The sequence below is a fragment of the Magallana gigas genome, chromosome 2 (assembly GCF_963853765.1).
Source record: "Magallana gigas chromosome 2, xbMagGiga1.1, whole genome shotgun sequence".
Lineage (NCBI taxonomy): Eukaryota > Metazoa > Mollusca > Bivalvia > Ostreida > Ostreidae > Magallana > Magallana gigas.
The window spans coordinates 30,369,295-30,388,978 of record NC_088854.1 but is presented as its reverse complement, the minus strand read 5'-3'; the positions used below and the strand labels follow the sequence as shown (position 1 = coordinate 30,388,978).

The 19,684-nt window shown below is 32.8% G+C and overlaps 1 protein-coding gene across 3 annotated transcripts; it reads right to left on the bottom strand.

Moving 5' to 3' along the window:
• Positions 1 to 2,336: 2,336 nt before the first annotated feature.
• On the bottom strand, positions 2,337 to 16,428 carry LOC105341952 (uncharacterized). Of its 3 annotated transcripts, XM_011448715.4 has the most exons (16): positions 16,323 to 16,428; positions 14,010 to 14,221; positions 13,225 to 13,341; positions 12,722 to 13,000; positions 12,279 to 12,596; positions 11,957 to 12,126; positions 9,379 to 9,523; positions 8,770 to 8,895; positions 8,226 to 8,339; positions 7,226 to 7,504; positions 6,172 to 6,456; positions 5,473 to 5,634; positions 4,907 to 5,083; positions 4,311 to 4,628; positions 3,651 to 3,851; positions 2,337 to 3,090 (listed from the first exon to the last, which is right to left on the bottom strand). In XM_011448715.4, the coding sequence occupies exons 3-16, from the start codon at positions 13,313 to 13,315 to the stop codon at positions 3,041 to 3,043; spliced, it is 2,715 nt and encodes a 904-aa protein (XP_011447017.3). In that variant the 5' UTR covers positions 13,316 to 13,341; positions 14,010 to 14,221; positions 16,323 to 16,428; the 3' UTR covers positions 2,337 to 3,040. The 3 variants fall into 3 exon arrangements, with proteins under 3 accessions (XP_011447017.3, XP_019928371.3, XP_065932162.1); XM_020072812.3 differs by lacking the exon at positions 14,010 to 14,221; XM_066076090.1 differs by lacking the exons at positions 14,010 to 14,221; positions 16,323 to 16,428 and adding an exon at positions 13,736 to 13,848.
• Positions 16,429 to 19,684: the final 3,256 nt, after the last annotated feature.

Sequence of the window (19,684 nt, the reverse complement as noted above, 5' to 3'; positions counted from 1 at the left end):
CGTTTTTGTTGATTGAAATTGGTTTGATTTCCTTTAAACCTCATATAGACTATGACAAAAATATGGAGCCCAGACCCACTCTATAAAAGAAAAGGCATTGAAGTTCTAAAATGACACTATTTGGAGGTTTTGACACGCATACGCCAATTTAAATCAATCTACTCTAAGTATTTAACATATTTAAAGGTTATAAATCGATGTTATGGTAAATATACATTTTTTTTAATAATTGAGAAAGAAATTATGAGATGTGTTCATATTTTGATTCTATCCTCATATGGGCAGTTTGCACACCTTATTCACCCATCTTCTTACAACCATACTTGAATGTCTCTAAAACCTCTTTAAAAAATAATAAAATAACAATTTAAACTCTTAGTATTTAAAAGATCCACAATAATTAGACACCTGATTTGTATTTCATATGTGTACTGGGTGGAAATAGAAAAAATATTTCAAAACATGCCACAGTTTATGACTAAAATTGTGCAAAAAGGCAAATAAAGCATAAATTAAATTTTTTTTTCTTTTCTTGTATAAATTCAATTTTTCAAAAAAAGTTCAAAATTCAACTTAGAAAAAGATATAGTTAAAGTAAAAAATAAAAAAATGTAATAAACACGCTACATATGTATTTCAAATAAAGTGTATAAAGGGATCATAAGTAAACTTCATTCAATTCTATATTACATCAATACATGTATTACCATATTATATCAACATTTATACACCTACTGAAAAAAAAAACTTACAAGTAAACAGGGGACTTTAAGGGGACTTTTAAAATTAATGCTTAGTGGAATAAGACTATGAAATTATGCAGTCTCCTACGATGGATATTGAAAACTAAACAAGAGGCCCAGGGGCCACATCGCTCACCTGAGCTGATTGCCTTAATTCTGATCAAATTAGCATTACAGTATCAAAATATCTTGACAACTGAGTACAGTAGACCTTGCTAAAAAAAATTGAAAATCTGCCAATTTTTATCCACCTCTTATTTTTTGGTAAATACCAAGCCCCTTTTGTTGTTGTACCTTTAAGATTTTTCTCTATTCCTATATACCCCCCCCCCTCCATTTTGTGGCCCCACTATTCTCTTGGGAATCATGGTTTCATCAAACTTAAATCTACCTTTAATCTCATAACCTGTGCTTTCACACTAAGTACTGAGTTTTGGACCAAAAACTTTCCCAGAATATTTTTAAAGATTTTCTCTATATATTCCTATGTAAAAATTCAAACCGCCATCACGGTCCCGCCCTACCACTAGTGATTTTGCAAACTTTAATTTACACTATCCGAGGATGCCTCTACACAAGTTTAAGCTTTTCTGGCCAAATAGTCTTTAAAAAGAAGATTTTGAAAGATTTTCTCTATATATTCCTAAGTAAAATTTCCTCCCCCATTGTGGCCTCACCCTACCCTTGGACTATTATTTAAACAAACTTGAATCTATATGATCTGGGGATGCCTCCACTCAAATTTGGGCTTTCCTGGCCTAATACGTTTGAGAAGAAGACTTTTAAAGATTTTCTCTATATATAAAAATGTATCCCCCATTGTGGCCCCGCCCTACCCCCAGGGACCATGATTTGAACAAACTTGAATCTACATTATCTGAGGATGGTTACATGCCAATTTGAGATTTTTTGGCCAAATAGTTAGTAAAAGAAATTTTTTAAAGATTTTCTCTATATACTCTTATGTAAAAATTGATCCCCCAATTGTGGCCCCACCCTACCCCCGGGGACTATGATTTAAAGAAACGTGAATCTACACTACCTGAGGATGCTTCCATTTTAATTTGAGCTTATCTTGCCTAATAGATTTTGAGAATAAGATTTTTAAAGATTTTCTCTATATATTCCTATTAAAAACATGATCCCCCTATTGTGGCCCCACCCTACCCCCGGGGACCATGATTTAAACAAACTTGAATCTACACTACCTGCGGATGCTTCCACTCAAAGTTGAGCTTTCCTGGCCTAGTAGTTTCTGAGAAGATGATTTTTAAAGATTTTCTCTATATATTCCTATTAAAACTTGATCCCCCAATTGTGGCCCCATCCTACCCCCGGGGACCATGATTTGAACAAACTTAAATCTACATTTCCTGAGCATGCTTCCAATTTAATTTGAGCTTTTCTGGCTTAATAGTTTTTGAGAAGAAGATTCTTAAAGATTTTCTCTATATATTCCTATGTAAAACTTGATCCCCCAATTGTGGCCCCACCCTACCCCCGGGGACCATGATTTGAACAAACGTGAATCTACACTACCTGAGGATGCTCCCATTTTAATTTGAGCTTTTCTGGCCTGATAGTTTTTGAGAATAAGATTATTAAAGATTTTCTCTATATATTCCTATGTAAAACTTGATCCCCCTCTTGTGGCCCCTCCCTACCCCCGGGGACCATGATTTGAACAAACGTGAATCTACACTACCTGAGGATGCCGCCACACAAGTTTAAGCTTTTCCGGCTGAATAGTTTTTGAGAAGAAGATTTTTGAAAAATACCAATTTTTTTTAATAATTCTCAATTATCTCCCCTTTAAAAAGGGCGTGGCACTTCATTTGAACAAACTTGAATCCCCTTCACCTAGTGGTGCTTTGTGCCAAATTTGGTTGAAATCTGTCCAGTGGTTCTTGAGAAGAAGATGAAAATGTGAAAAGTTAACAACGACAACGACGACAACGACAACGACGACAACGACAGACAACGGACAAATTGTGATCAGAAAAGCTCACTTGAGCCTTTGGCTCAGGTGAGCTAAAAATCATTTGAAAAAAAACCTGCAACAAACAAACAGAAATTTATTTACAAAGATTGTTTCTGTTGAGCGGTAAAAATGCTCAAATTTTGCTGACATTTTAGATATTTTAGATGATTTTTTTCTCATGCAAAGTACCAAATAATATGGTATCCCATATAAAGTTTCAAAAGATTGTTTTAAAAACTCATATGATATGCATAAAACATGAACCTTGCATCACTTTTCTATGGATAATCATTATGCAGACAACTGTTAATCTCTGTCATGTCTTTCTGGTCATTCCTAGGTCAAACTGGTGAAGCTTTATATTTCCTGAAAATCAAAATGTCATAAGTTCAGTCTAATGTTGCCAAACTTCAAGGCTTAATTTCTTTATCCTTACAGGGTCCTATAGCAAGATCAATCCCAGATGGAGAAAAAAAAGTTTTCTCAGTGTAGTAGACTATTAAAGCCAATACCAAAATAAATCCCAATTTTGATAAATGTAAGGATTTAACTCAACATTTCATCTCAATTTCAGTTCCATTTTCACTAAAAACATGATAATTACTAAAAAAGTAATAATTCTAAAGCATAAAAAAGACAACATCATATTTTTTTCTGATTTCACAATAAAAAATTTTTAAAGGTTATAAAGCCTCAAAGGCATATTCAAACGGGGACAACTTGCTTAAAACTGATGCATAGTACTTAAAAACGTTTTGTCATTACAGTAACATGAACACAATCACTTTTCTAAAGATAAAGACGAAATACTCAATGGATTCGATGTAAATATCAAAAGATGACTCAAATGAAAATGAGCTTCTTACCAATGACTGTGTTAATACATATGTAGTATGATAATCGATTGAAAAAATGATTTTTCATACCTTTTTGTTTTTTGCGATACCTCATGAAAACTATGGCTCCACCTACAATTATGGCTATCAACAGGAGGGACCCTATGACTGACCCCACAATGACCCCTGTCTGACCAGACCCCTGGGAGGGGGCCATGTTGCCAGCACTCAAAGTTGTAGACTGGACTGAGGTAGTGGTACGAGGTACTGAGAAAGTGGAATGTACATCACCTAGCCAATAGGAAAACTGAATTTGTTAGTAAATAAAGCAGAAAAACGATTGATGTTATACATGTGTACATATAAATATACCGGTAAATGATTGTCAGACAGAAACTAATTAAGGAGGAAAATATTTTTCAACTTTGCATTTTTTTAATGCAAATCTAGAATTCCATGGGTCTAACAATGAGAGAACAGATGCAAAAGCTATTATACTGTAAGATATGGAATACAGGTTTATACATAGTAGTTATAAGGAAATTTTCATTCCATTGATAATAAATCACTTTCTAGATTTTCAATCCAGGTACTTGATCAATACATGTACATGTACTTAAGTAAATATCAGTGGGTAGGTTTTGATTAGTTTGACATAACATCTGCACAGGTATATAAAACAACAATTAATCTTAAATAGCGAGTCAAAAAAAAGGAAAAACAAATTTAAAGATAATCCCTATTCTGTACCTGAGCAGTTTGGATGCTGAACTACTTCAATGAAGGCCCTCCCAACTGGACCTCCTCCATAATTCTCTGCCTCAACAATCCAGGCTCCAAACATATACTTATATACAAAGGGAATGTGGTAATTTGTGTGGTGTATAATACTACCAAATCCGCGTTCATCTGTGTAATACAGAGGTATACCACTTGTATCAGGAGACAGGTACCACCCCATCCAAGGTCCCGGATTAGACAGAAATGAGGCTGTCATGTTTAGCTCCTCCCCTTCACAGGTAGTGTACGTCTGATTGGTCAGACTGCTGTTCAATGGACGAGGACTGCCTAGAAATGTTTGAAAAAATACATGTAATAAAATTTATTTCTGCTTATATTACTCAATTTGAAGCAAGTGAATTAAAGATACCTTTTTTTCATGCATCACTACACAATGTGAAATGCTGCTGCATTTGTTCATTTCAGTGCTATTCCAAAAGGGGAACAACTCAAATTTTGAATGCAATCAAATTGAATTATTCCCCTTTTTCGATTATCATTGTTTAAATAAAAACTGAAAATTATTACCTTTAGCCATAACTTTAGAATTATTGTTTTGTACTCACATCCAACGTAAATGCTATTTAATACAGATTGCACTGTCGAGTTTCCTTTTTCATTTCCAGCATACACAGAGAATTTGTTTCCTGTATCAGTACAGGAGGCGGAGCTAAGAGTCAGCGTCTCTGTGACTTCACAGTCATATGAACACTCTACTGATTGGTTGACACTGTATCGAGAGTCTGGAAGTAAAAGAAAGTTATCCCTATGCATGCATTATATACAGAATGATATTTATGTCCTTGCATGGACTGATTCAATGAAAGTTCATTTAAGGTTTAGGAAATGATCATATGAATTTATATTAGATGATTTATCATATAATTTTTTTAATTATTGTCTGTATTAAATGTAGGATCACTCATAATTATATTTATTTAAAATGTTCAAGTTGAATGCCTTAATTCATTCATAAAAGATATATGAATTCATATTAAATTATTTATCATAAAACTTTTTTTGAACTAGTGTAGATATATTGTCTGTAAACGTATGATCACTCAAAATAGATATGCCCAAAATCATATGTATGTTTGAAGAAACTTCTGTAATATATTTATAATAGATTTACCAAGTGGCAAAAATTGGTTGGTAAATCGGTCATTCCTGATGCCCCAGGTCAGTTTCGCGGCAGGATAGGCCCTGACCTTAGCAGTTGTTGTAATTGGGGTACCCTCGCTGTACAGGTTTATGTTGAAGTCGTTAACAGCAACAGATTCTATCTTTGGTTTGTCTGAGAATCATAAAGTTAAAAATCTTAAATTGTCTATTACAAATGTTGAATGCTTTTGATTCCATTAATAATCATAATATGGTTTATTGTGGAAGGGGGGCTGCAAGTCAAAATGCTAATGGTTTTTAAGCTTTGGCTTGCAGCCGAATTGATTTATTATAGATGAATATCTATAATTTCACTTTCATCACAGTTTTTCTAGGACACAAATGTGTTTTGATTAATAATGAAGCTATACTACACAGTGGCCAAGATTCTCTGCAACCAAAGATACATGTAGAACTAGGCTAAAATATTAATCCCTGCTTTTTAACAGCATCACTGTCAGTTGTGTTCATTCATTGCTTTAAGCAATTTGTTATTTAAAATAAGTTTTTTGAAAGATTATGTGTGATTAAAAACAAAACTGTGGTACATGTTTCAATGTACTTTGCAACTATAAGTGACATACCTTAATAGACACATATAATCACATCCAACTATAATTGACACCCTAAATATCTGATGTTTGTTCCAATTTAACCTGTCCATACTTACATTTCACCCGAAGTTCAAAGGTCACATTTCTCCTAATTCTATTTTGATCACCATTATAAATTGCTTCACACATGTAAATTCCGACCAGAGCAGAGGAAGCATTGCCGAGGTCAAGTACAGCATTAATTGAGCGGTGTCTCATGGTGTTCCTGTAGTACTGATTCCATTTGAAATTACACTCGGGCACACAGTCTGCTAAACAGGTGATCTGGGGCACAGGATCCCCCTCATTGAATTCTATCACCGATATGTTGGGTGAAAGGCTCAATGACTCTCCTAGTCCATCTAAATGATAAAAAATTCTAACTTCATAAAATTATTATTATTAGGGGGGAAGACTTCCATATCAATTGTGCAGGTGTTGAATTTTGATATTCTGAAATACTGGGAATATTGAAGCATTTAGTTCCAACTACTGTTTCTTAATGTACTTTAGCCTCAGAGTCTGTATCTCATAGCTATTTGAGAGTCCAATAATGCTTCTAAGGCCATCTTGTATATCTGAGGTCAAGAAATGTAAATATTTCCTGAACTGGCTTGTTTTTGCACGAAACTGACCAAAACTGTTGCCAAAAGATAAAAAAGCAATAAATATTAGGTTCTACACGCTGTTTTGCAGGCAAAATATGCATACAAGAACTGAACAATGCATTTTTAATCACTTAGAACAGCTACAGACTTTTCATAGTAAGGTACCCTATTTTCATCAGTCGGCATGGAGTCTATTTTTGGAACAAGAAAAATCCAGTTTACACTTAGAACTCTTGTGTCTATGGAGACACATTCACGTGAGATTTTTATATTTATAGAAAAAAAAAATGTCAATTTAAAACAATTAATCTATTACATGTGACACACATTTAATTTATATACCAGTTATAAGAGGGTTTTTTTTTCTTTTCTTCAAGTATAAATTAAAGTTAATTCTTTTTAAAAGAAGGGTAGTGGTCCAAATTTGTTTTAAATAAAAACATTCTTATCCTCTAATGTAAAAAATGGCCACACATCCCCCTTAAGTACAATATCTAGCTCTATATAAGTGAAATTCCCTTACATTTGACTTCTACAATGATAGAAGCATTCCCTGTGACTTCCTCGGTGGCATTGTTTTCTCGCTGTCTGACACTGGTGGCCTCAAAGATGTACACCCCAGCCTGCTCCCTGGTGGCATTTTCCAGCAAAAGATTCTTGTCTGTAGATACCACTGCATCACTTCCTTCTCTCTTCCATGTAAACTTTACAGGCTCTGGATTTCCTCTTATGTAAGGTTGAATTGTCAGACTGGTTCCTTCATTTACTGTTCTTATCCATGAAAGACTTATATCTGGTCCATCTGTTATTATTATTAATAATTACCAGTAAATAATGGTAAAAAGTAAAATGGCTTAAAATTAAATGTCATGTTTGAATACTTTGAAAATACATGACTGTATCATCATTACACATTGTATTTCTGATGCAAAAATTTCTCTGTAATGGATATATGCCGTAGAGTTCTTGTGAAAAAAAATACATGAAAGTTTCGATGCGATACTGTGATAGGGCCAAAAACAATTTGATATTTTTCCATACAGAAGTGTTTGAGGCATTTATCATACCAGCTAGTACTTAAAACACTCCTATTGAAATTCATTGTTGTTTTACCTGAGACAGTCTGATTTTGAAGGATATCAGTACTGTAACCACTAGTAATGATCTGATATTAAGAAGCACAGTAATATTAGACGGTCGCAGGTAAAATTTTTAGACTGCCGGAACAAACGAATGACATCACAGCAGTGTTTTTGTAATTGCATATACACCTAAGCTTCAGAACTCCCATAAACCTTCTTAAAAATTAACTGCTGAACTGTTCTTTTACAGGGCAAATTGATATAGTTTGACAAGGTTTTGGTTGGTAGATATAATTAAATACTGTAGATTAAGCAATTGACATGACATCGTATTTCACCAAACAACGTCAATATGCCCTGCAAAAGGGCAGTACAGAGGCTGCAGTGAAGGATCTTTTTGAATTCCATGCAAACTTTATTGCATATAATGTGAACACCTACACTGCACAGTAAGACGGACATCTTTATAGGACTTGCGTACCAAGTTCTCAGCAAAGCAATTGTAGTAATTTCCATCTTGATTTCTTTGAACATTAGCTATTACTAATTCATCACCTATGAAAGACACACAAAAACATAAGGTATTATAAAGGAGCTTTCCCCATAAATTGACAATTAAGGATCAAATTACAATGGTTTTTACTCTGAAAATTTCATGTTTTTGAGCTAAAAATAAAAATAGTCGTCCAGCTGATAGAGATGGTAATGTTTAAATGTGTACTGGTGTCATATGACATTTTTAGTCTGTGAAATATTGAACCCAATTTCAATATATTATGCAATATTATGAACCTGGGTACAATATTTTTCTGTGAAAAACTGAACACCCCATGAAATGATGAACCAGGGGTTTAAAATATTATTGCTGCAAAATATTGACCCCCACCCCCTCTGATTTTTCTATTCCCAATAAAGAGGGGGTTCACGATTTTACGGCTTTTCTTTTCTTGCATGACAATTATAGTTTTTTTAAATCATATTTTACTTCCATTCCCAATTGGTCCCCATGATGCATTTGTCATAGGACTGGCTGCAATCACTTCACAGGTCAGATTCAAAGTGTCTCCTTCATCTATGATGGAGTTTCCCAAGATAACTAGCTCTGGAGCAACTGAAAAATGTACATTTTTCTATTTAGTCACTTTACTATGGATAAAAGTATTTTGAAGTGAATACAGTGACTGAGTGAGGATTGTTTGTTGTAAAATTTTTGTTTTTTCATGGCTAATATTTACTAAATTGATTTAAAGGTATCTAAAGGTAGAGAAAAATCACTATATGGTTTTTATTTTTCCTTATAGACTTCTAATGTAAATAACGGTACAAACATGCATTACATTAATTTCTTTTTGCGTTGATATATTTTACACTTTCTTTATGTTATTTTTTCTATTTTGCAAGAAAGTGCAAAAGTTCACAACCATTTAACTCTCTATTGATGCATTAACCCTACCAATTTACAATCTACTCTGATCTATACCCTGGGACATTGTTCAAATCAAATATGAAATTTAAAACTCAGCCCAAGCCTTTAAATAGGGTATGATTTTGATTCTGTACATTCATAAAGGTCAATATCAGCAAAGTTGCTTACAGTGTATAACTCCAAACTGCCTGGTTTTGATGACAGTTTTGTTTTGGTGTCCTGTGGCTACACAGCTGATATTGGATCCAGAGAAGTACCTACTGTATTTGAAATCCCACTCCTGGCGAGTTTCATAGTACCCATATGCACTATTCTGAACATTGACAAAAACACATTTATAAATATTTGTTGAGTCAATTTGTTGATGATAAAAAAAAATCAACACCCAATATTTTGTCATATTTGCTCTCTGTAAGTGTACAGAGCACAACAATGATTTTCAATACTGGTTCATATTGGGAATGAAGAAGAGCTGCTTATATTTCTTAACAGCTATTAAAACAAGAGGCCAATAAGCCTTAACGGTCACCTGAGTATCATAGCCCATACAAAAACTTATCGAAGAGTCTCATATATGCATTTAATTAAGTTTCATTCTGGAGTAGAAAAATTATAATATTTAATGACGACCATTTCCCTGCCAGAAATCTTTCAAAAAGGACTATGAAACCAATAATTTAAGCGAAAAAAAAAGATCATAATAGAGTGCATGACCTGATATTAATTGAGAAAATGCAAGACTCTGATAGAAAAAAATTTTTCCATATCTGTTAACTTTCAAGATAGGATTTATGTGTACCGTTTATGTATTCATAAACTAAATCAAAGTGGCTGGTATACATGTCATAATTTAAAACAACCTCCCATCCCCCATCCCCAAGGGCAGACAGAAACTCTCCCTGTGGGTATATGAGCAACAAAAAAAAGCTTAAAAGCCATCATGAGTATATAACTTACTTCTCCTGTTCCAGCTTTTGAATATTCAACTTTCATTGAGAATTAATCACCATCTGGCATTTATACCAAAATCATTTTACATGTACTAGCTGCTTATCAGCTGCACTTGGTTATAGCCAATTACCAGGTATGACTTCATGCGCGGATCTAGAGGGGGGGTCGGGGGGGTCCCGACCCCCCCTGGAAAATGAAAATTTATTAAATTTACATAGTAAAATTATCGCGAAAATATGCCTCGGACCCCCCCTGGCAAACACAATTATCCTTCGGACCCCCCCTGGAAAAATTTTCTGGATCCGCGCATGTGACTTTACTATTAACAAGTCTATTTGTTAATATTTAGAAAGTTCAAAAACTGTTATTTCAAATGATAAAAAATTTGCATAACTCTTTTGATCATACAACTTCTTAATTACATTATATTCAATGATTAATTACTAAATATGAACAAGCAAAGGAAGATAATTCAATTATGAAGAAGCAAGGGAAGATGACTCCATTAACCCCCCCCCCCCCCCTTAAACTCTCTCTTAATGCTTTCACAATATCTTAACTTTGACAGACAGCTTCATTCATTCCCTCTTTTGAATATGTGAATTTACTCATTTAATTCTTTCATTCAAATTCCTGAGCAGAATAAAATGATAAGACAAATTAATATATACCCCCCCCCCTCCTCCAGCCATAACCCTTGTCTAACATGTAGGTTGCATGAAATATTATTAAAGATGATAGCTTAATGGTTTTTTTTTGCATATTTGGCCCTGCCAATAGTGCCCCGGGGATGGTAGAGCCATGAATTTCACACTTTAATAGTTTCTTCTTACCAACCACAGAGATTCTTTACACCAAAAATGGCAACAATTGGCCTAATAGTTTTTATGTAGAAGTTAAAAATGTAAAATTGTTAACACACGACGACTGACAAAAACAGATAGCAATAAAGAGAAAGGCACAAGCACGAAAGTCTTAGAGATTAAGATTTGACTATCGCTCGGTCACACCGATCATGGACTGAAATTTTTTAGTCGATTACTTGTAATAAAGGTGAATAGGATTTTTAAACAAATTTTATTTTTTCTCAATGAGGCATTTTTTTAATCTACAAATGTAGATAAAAGTTTTCTTTTTTCAACATGTTTGATCCGTATCAATTTAAACTCTTTTCAATAAATGTCCCTGGTGTATTTTTGAAGAAGCTAATAATTGATCTCTTTTGATTTACTTAGGTAGACATATACTTAATTGAGAACAATTTGTTTTTCTTCAAATCAGTAATTTATATAATGGAATAGATGTTTGTATAATCAAAAATTTAATCATATCAAAAATTATTTCAAGGTGTTTGTTTTTATAATCATTATTCTTGGATTGTTGATTAGGCATGGACAATGACTGAGTATCATGGCCGCCCGAACAGGTCACATTTGATTTTCCTAAGATAACATGGAGCACAATTATATTTAAGCATCATTAGAAAAAAAAAACGAAAAGTGAGCTAGGGCATTTTCTAACGTTCGATATTTTTAGATTAAATACTGTTCAGTTCATTTTAAATCAAATACATTTACAAATTTAGTATATATGCTATCATAAGTTTTTAAATGTTCTTTAGTTTAAAATAAGATATTTGTGACAGTAGCATCATTTGATTTATACAAGACTCGCAGTTTCAAATAAATCATTGAGTACTCGACTATCGCTTAACTAAAGCCTCTGATTAATCGACTAAGCCAACTGAGTAAAATTGACATCCCTAGTTTGAAAGCTTCAATGCATTTAGTCCTACCCTCTTTATAACAGACACAGGTGTGTCGGGACTGAATACGGTGGAGCCGTTGTACCAGGTGAGGGTCACTGCTGGGTTACTTAAGGTTGAATAACATGTTAATCCTCCAGGGTATCCCTCATACCAATCTGAGGATCCGGTCAAATATACACTGTCCTGGTACGGTCCATCTGAAAAAACCAGAGACCTTATTTATCTGATCTGATCACTATTTCCCTTTTTACCGGTAAATAAATTACCAGTAGCCACATAGTCTAGATAGAGTAAATATAAAATTCTTATTCGTTAAATAAATTAATTCATTATTAATTTGTATACTTACAAAACACAGACACATTGTCTCTCCTAAATAGAACTGAACCATTTAAGGAGACAGGGCAAATTATCCACACTTCATTTAATTCTCTGGTCACTGAGAATGGAGCGGCCTGAAGAACTGTCGTGAATGTCTCTGATGCATTGTCATATACTGTGTTTATTGTCTGGGATGTCTGGTTCATAAGACTGGTACATGCAGAAGAAATACATACAAACATCACACTACTGGGCTCATACAGAGAGCCTGATACTGTACAGGAGATGTTCGCTGTATCACCATCTGTAAGGTTCTTGACTCCGTTGAGGGTAATTTTCACATCAACTGTAAGAATATTCCACAAATCAAATCAAAAGCTTTAGTAGAAAGTTAAGTTTTTAAAGATGAATAATTTTTTTCAAATCCAAATTTTGGAAAAAAAAAAATTTGCACAAAATTGCTATACTGACCTTGAACTCTGACCTTGGCTTCAATTTTCAAACTTTCACCTGTAGCATTGGTAGCTCTACATGTAACTAGCTGGTTGTCATCATCCCTCACTGCTATTTTAGTGAAACTAACTGTGTAAGAACCATTAATCATTTTTGTGTCACTGTAAATGACAGATGCATATTCCAAGGTCAATGATTCAAGGTCACTTCTGCAAGTCAAGGTCAAATTTTCCATATTTTGCACATTGATTGTATTTGTATCATTAGTGGCTCCAACAACTTCCAAGACTGACTGGGCTGTAAAATATATAGATATATTTCATATCACACAATTCACTCAAAAAATTGTCTAAAAGAGATTACATTGAATACATATTTGGAGAAACAAAAATATAATATTTAGTTTCTTTTGCCTGCATGTGTATAATATATCAAAATCATTTAGATAAATTAAAAGCCAATCTAAAACAATACTTTTCATGCACCCTAGCAAACAGCTTGCCCTCAGTTTGTGAACTTACATAATGTTGATTTCACTAACAGAACCAAAACAACTGTGAGGTACAGGATCATTATGTCTCTGAATCTATGACTACAGTTCTGAATATTCATGACATCAGTATCTGCATGCACCAGTCCTGAAAATTAAATTTGCATGATTGGAGTATGGTAATGGATTTTATAGATACATCGATCATGTACAATTATTATTCTCTTTTGAGAAGTGGATGAAGTTTGACTTGATAAAACTCATACAATAGTATCTGACTAGAATATTTTGAGCATCGCTCAGCATTAAAAGCACCATATGTATATGGCAAAACTACTTGGGTTAAAAGACTATCAAAATACAGATCTTTGCTTACCATATGGTTCTGTTTACGATAAAAGCTGCTGACTATACAGAAATATATACTGGTACATGTACCTTAATTACCTGACATATGCATTCTTTTTTAAAAGAAGTTGTAATAAAAACATACAATATTTTTAATGAAGAATGCATATAATTTAAAAGAAACTTATACAAACTTTGAATACATGTACTTTCCAATAGACCAAATGTCCCTTTGGAACTTTAAAAATTTCTTCATTATTGGCAATGCATTCAGTGACCTGTAACACCTCACAGGTGAATTATAAAGTGTGTCTGTGTCTGGTGATTTCAATGCCCAAGATAATGGACCAATCACTTTATTCATCCATGTTATACCACGTACCATATATTATACTCAATTATAATCAGATTTTACTGAAGATAAGCTAGCTAGTATCTATACCTTATAGTACCTTTAATTAAACTTACTAGTGTGAAAATCAACATCGATCAAAGCCCTCAGGTGCTTTCGTCTCTCGATCTAGATATTTTAGTATTACTGCATGTTCATGACCTTTTAACATGTAGAATGACCAATGCCCCATCTGATTGCTAGCTCAGTTGGTGACAAATCCTTTCAAGGGGAAAAAATGCCTTCAAGGTGTTTTGAGCATTACAATGCCATAAAAGCATACCATATCCTGTAATTAAAGTAAAATGTGTGTACATGTAGACACATACTGTATATCTACCAGGTAATCTATAAAAATGAATTTTAATTATTTAATGTATCGTTGAAATGACGTAATATTCAGCGCACTGCCGAGGAATCGTCACGTACTATGGGGAAGAATTGGTCATAGGCCAGTAGAGAAAATTAAAGCAATTTAGGATATTAAATTTTTTTTTTTTTACTGAAAACAGTAACCAACTTACATGTAAATAAACTGGGTGGGAAGGATATCAAGAGGAGATGTTTTATTTTTATTTTTTATCTAAATCTCAGTTATTGCTGCATAAAATATAAGGCCCTATAGATCAGAGATTGCATTTAGGCCCTATTTGAACTTTTACAACGGTAGCAAGACTTTTAGGCCCCAAGATGTTTAGGCCCTTCATTGATAAGACGCTTAGGCCCCAACATGTTTAGGCCCCAAGATGTTTAGGCACCAGCCTACATTTTTCTAAGTTAATTATAATTTTCATTTTATTTTTTTAATGAATAATGGTTTAGGCACCAGAATACATTTGTATAAGTTAATTATAATTTACATTTTATTATTTAAAACTTCATTTACTTTAAAAATTATAAAGAAGTATAATCTGCAACTTATGCATAATTTATTATTTTTTAAATATCATATTATTTTGTCACATCATATTATTTTCTATAATTAATTTTCTAATTAGAGATCAAAGAAACGGTAAAGACTTTCATTTACTTTGTGTATGACATGAATTAAATTGTTAAAACAACACCCCCACTGTATCCTGCTCCCTCGATCTCTAGATAGGTGCTTATTAGGAGAAGATAATGAAGAGATCCTCTAGTAATACAATGAGGGTTTCACACTTCACTTTGGAAGTAAACCATGAAGAGACGGGTCTCCAAAAGAAGACAGGCCAAATACAAGTTAAGCTTCATTGGCAGAAAAATTACATAATTTGGGGAGATATCCTTTTATTGTACAAATATGATCACAGATATAATATTTCACTCATGAATACTTTTAATGTACATGTAGAAAAACTTGTCAATATTTATTAAGAAAATTTTCAAAGTCTGTTCTTCCAGAAACCAACTTTAACAACCTATTGTATTGTGATTTTAACCTTTTTTGTCATTAATACTCCTACTGTACATGTGATCCTTGACTGTGTTCGTGTACCTTTGTATATACTGATTTTGAACTGGTCTTGAGCGAATAAAGAATTGAATTGAACTTGTATTTGGGTAATAAGTAGGTGAATTCTTTTGGGATATATAAGGGTTTTTAAAAATATTATGTATAAATCAGTTGCCATAAATAAGCTTACTGAACAATTTTATGACATTCAAGTGTTGTATAATTCCAATAATAGAAAAAATACAATAATTTTGTTTTCTTTTCTTGAAATATCAATAATGAAATATTTCCCCTTATATAACAATTGTTCGTTTCTTTGTGATGATAGTATGATTTGATCACAGTATTAACTGATTTAAAGCACAGACACATAACCATGCTGGATGATACTATCTATTGATAGCGTGTGCATGCAAGTTTATAGCATAATGTTTTTCGTGATTAAAGTTTTTCAAGAACTTGTATAATTAAAGTAAACAACGCCATGTTTGCGTAACGATTGTTAGTTTACTACAAATTAAAGTAAATTGCATTTATTGGCTCCAAAGTGCTTAAAAGCCATGTTCTTTCAACTATCAGTTATCATTATAAACAACAGGTGCCTAAACATCTTGGGGCCTAAACATATTACTTGGGGCCTAACCGTCTTGGGGCCTAAACATCTGCAATTCTTTACAACACATGCAGCTTCAGGGACGCATAAGAGATATATTTTCAGTTTTTTGTATTCACAAAAATTATGTTTAAGTTTCAGCTGTAGTATACACATCAATACACTTGTTTGTATTAGCTCTTATTTTGGGAATGTTTATATCACAGGGTACGAACAGTAGAACTGCTAAAATGGAAATGTTTGTATGTACAATGCATTGTACAATGTATATCTCATTACCTGATTACCTGTAACATACAGAATTTATATCGATCGTTCAATACTCTGTTTTTCTCCTCTTACCTTGAAATTTCAGTTTTTCATCATTTGTATCGAATAGATAATATCCGTTCAAAGCTGATCTTCTTCTTGTTTTTCAGTTTTACGATTTTTCACAAAATAAATCACACGCGTCTAAAAATAAATCGAGATCGGCCTTCCATAATTTTTAAATACCGGTATCAATCAGGGCGCGGATCAAAAAAGTTCTGTCTTTTTCACATAATGATAAAATGATTTACAGCCGATCATACTGATACATTCCTGAGATGTGTATGTAGCGTCCTTGTATGTTACACACACGGATTTAACCAGATTTAGACCATGAATAAAACAGGTTCGTCATTGAAGAATACAGGGGCAATAACCCAACATAACACAGTAGGGGATAGCATAGAGTTGTCTCTCTTAGAATACGTAATGTAGATTACAAACACTACAGTGATAAAAACAATTTATGTCGAGACTCGTATCTTGATTACAAAGTATATATTGTAAAACTCTACAGTAAAGATTTATTTTTATTTTGTATTTAAAATTCACACATGTAATTTTTAAGTGGCCAGAAATACAGAGGTACTGCAGTAATGTCAGTTCAAACACTCTTAAGATATGTTAAAAGCTAAGTGACATCAAATCAGTTATATAACTGAATAAAGGTTTGTTTTCAAACGAAATATGTAAATTAAAAAAATATAAAAATTAAAGTCCCAGCGTTTTTCTCATTTTTTTTTGGGGGGGGGGGGGGGGGTCGGGGGGGGGGGGGTCGGTTTTGTCCTCAAGCACCTGCATGTGGTTTGATAGTGAGTGTACTTGACGCGACTGTTGTGGAAGATGTATATGTGTGTAAATGATATATGTGATAATATGGTATGATGAATTATTTGTATATTCATAGTCTCTTTGTTACTTGGAAAGAAGAGTATAAATGTATATATAGGTTAAGGTATGAGTACAACCAAAATTGACATTAAATTAAAGAATATGGTAATCAATTTCATACAAACCAATCTCAGTTCAGTATAACGCCATGTCAAATGATAGAAAAGTAAATTTATATACTGTGTACAGGCAAATAAAAAGTCATGTTCAACTTGAGGTAGGTGAAATCACGAATCATTGCATCGTCGGAAAGCAGTGTAACGGATAGAAAACCTGTGGGTTCCGACGATGAAATCATTGCAAATTGGTACAAAACTTGAGGTATTATAAACAACAATGATTCACTATAAGAGCTTATTTTTTCTTTAAACCAATTTTTTCTTACATAAAGCAAATGAAAAAGAGGAACAAATTTATAGAAACAAAATGTAAATGAGAATTCTGACAAAAGGGACTACCACTGTTGTATAGCAGTTTTCCCCATAGTAGTTTAAAATTGTTAAACCTACAATATAGTAGCCCCCCCCCCCCCCCCCCGGGAGGGGGAGCTACTAAATAGTAGGGGGAGCTACTATATAGTAGCTTTTCCCCCATAGTAGGGTTTCTCCCTCATTTTTTTTGGTTCAGATTTTATAAAAAAAATATTGATATATAGAAACCCAGTAAAGATTAAAGACAATGTTTCTACACTACCAGGTTCACATGTACTGACTAAGTTTCGTTTTGCCGATTTATTTCTTTTCATAGACAATGCTGAAAATTGAACATGTGTTTAATGAAATTTTATACTTACATAGAATTTAATTTAGGTAATTTTATTGAAAAAGTACTTGGTCTTACAAGATATACACTTATATGCGTAACCCTGTGTTCTGAATTTGTAAGTGAAAAATGTTTTCAGAATTTTTTAGATAAATCTATCAGTTCGTCTATCAGTCCGTCTGTCTGTTTGTGCAAATGTTGTCCAGGCTTAACCTCTGTTTTAGAGAATTTATGGAAGAACTGAAGAATCGCTCATGAAGTAATAGTGTGTTCAGACCTTACTGAATTTTCAATATTTAAGCGTCCGTAATACTAGTAACTATTATAGATGTAAAGTGAACGTATCATAGATGTAGCTGCGCCCAATAGAGCGTCCTTAATGACTAAAGACTGAATGTGTTCGCTGCATAGATGTAGGTGCGCCCCAGTAGAGCGTCTTTAATGACTTTAGATGTAAAATGTATGCTGCCTACATGTAGCTGCGTCCCAATAGAGCGTTCGTAATAACTATACATAAAAAAGTATACAGTGCCTACAGCTGCATGCGTCCAATTAGAGCTTACGTGATATTTTTGTTTATTTCCTTGATTTTGAAGATCTAATTTTTGGCAATTTTATATCAAAAGAACTACATCATTTAAAAACACACATTAACTCATATAATTTTTTTTATTAAAGTGGTTGAAAATTACGTTTAATTCAGTCTTTTCATTTTGAATTTACAAACAAAAATTAAAAAAAAAAAGGTACGCGTGTAAATTCATTATTCTTCAAAACATTTAATCAATTTATAAGACTAATGATATAATGAATAATTAGATAAATAAATCAATAAATTCTTATTCAAAAAGTAGCAACCAAAAAACAAAAATAAATAACCAACAAAATAGCACTTAATATACGACATTTTTTACTTGCCAATTGATTAGAAGAACAATCTTATATTTTTAAAAAAATAAGACAGCTCATCACAAAAAATGTGTTAATTTTTTTTATTTTCAGTTACCCCTGTTTCATTGTTCGAAGAAATAATATGGTAAACAAGTAAATCTTTATTGCAAAAATATTAAATAAATAGTATGATAAGATTTTTAGATAAGTGAATCGTATATATGCATCTTGTTTTATATGGCATTGTATTTCCAAATCACGTTGCATAATAAAAAAGCGGAAAAATTAGCACGCAGTGAATGATAATATATACATAAGGTTAGTTTAGGCTCAATTTCACATTTTCCGAAGTAAACAGCAAAGATACCGACTTTGTTCTGGTTGTGAAGCCATTTCATTTTTTTTTTAATTGTTTGATTTGAACATATTTTATTGTATACATATATATAAGATACATATACAAATGGTTTGGACACAAGTTCTGACAACTTACTAGGTCTTTACCATTAAATAGAAAAATTATACAAAACTTACAACTGTTATTGCATGATATAGAATTGTTATTACGATAAATGAAAATAAGTGATATATATATACGAAAATAAGAAAAATGCACATAAACTATATTAAACAAATCTACCAGTTTCGTTGATGTACAATTGAACTAACGAGAATAACTACTTGTTAATATCAATGGATAATGACTCATCGTCCCATTATAAAAGATGAGTATTAATTATATGAAAATGATCTAGTTTTCTAATTTTGATCAATATATAGCTTATCACATAGATCTAATTTTAAATATAGACTCACTTTTTATATCATATTTATTTTCATGTTCAAAACAC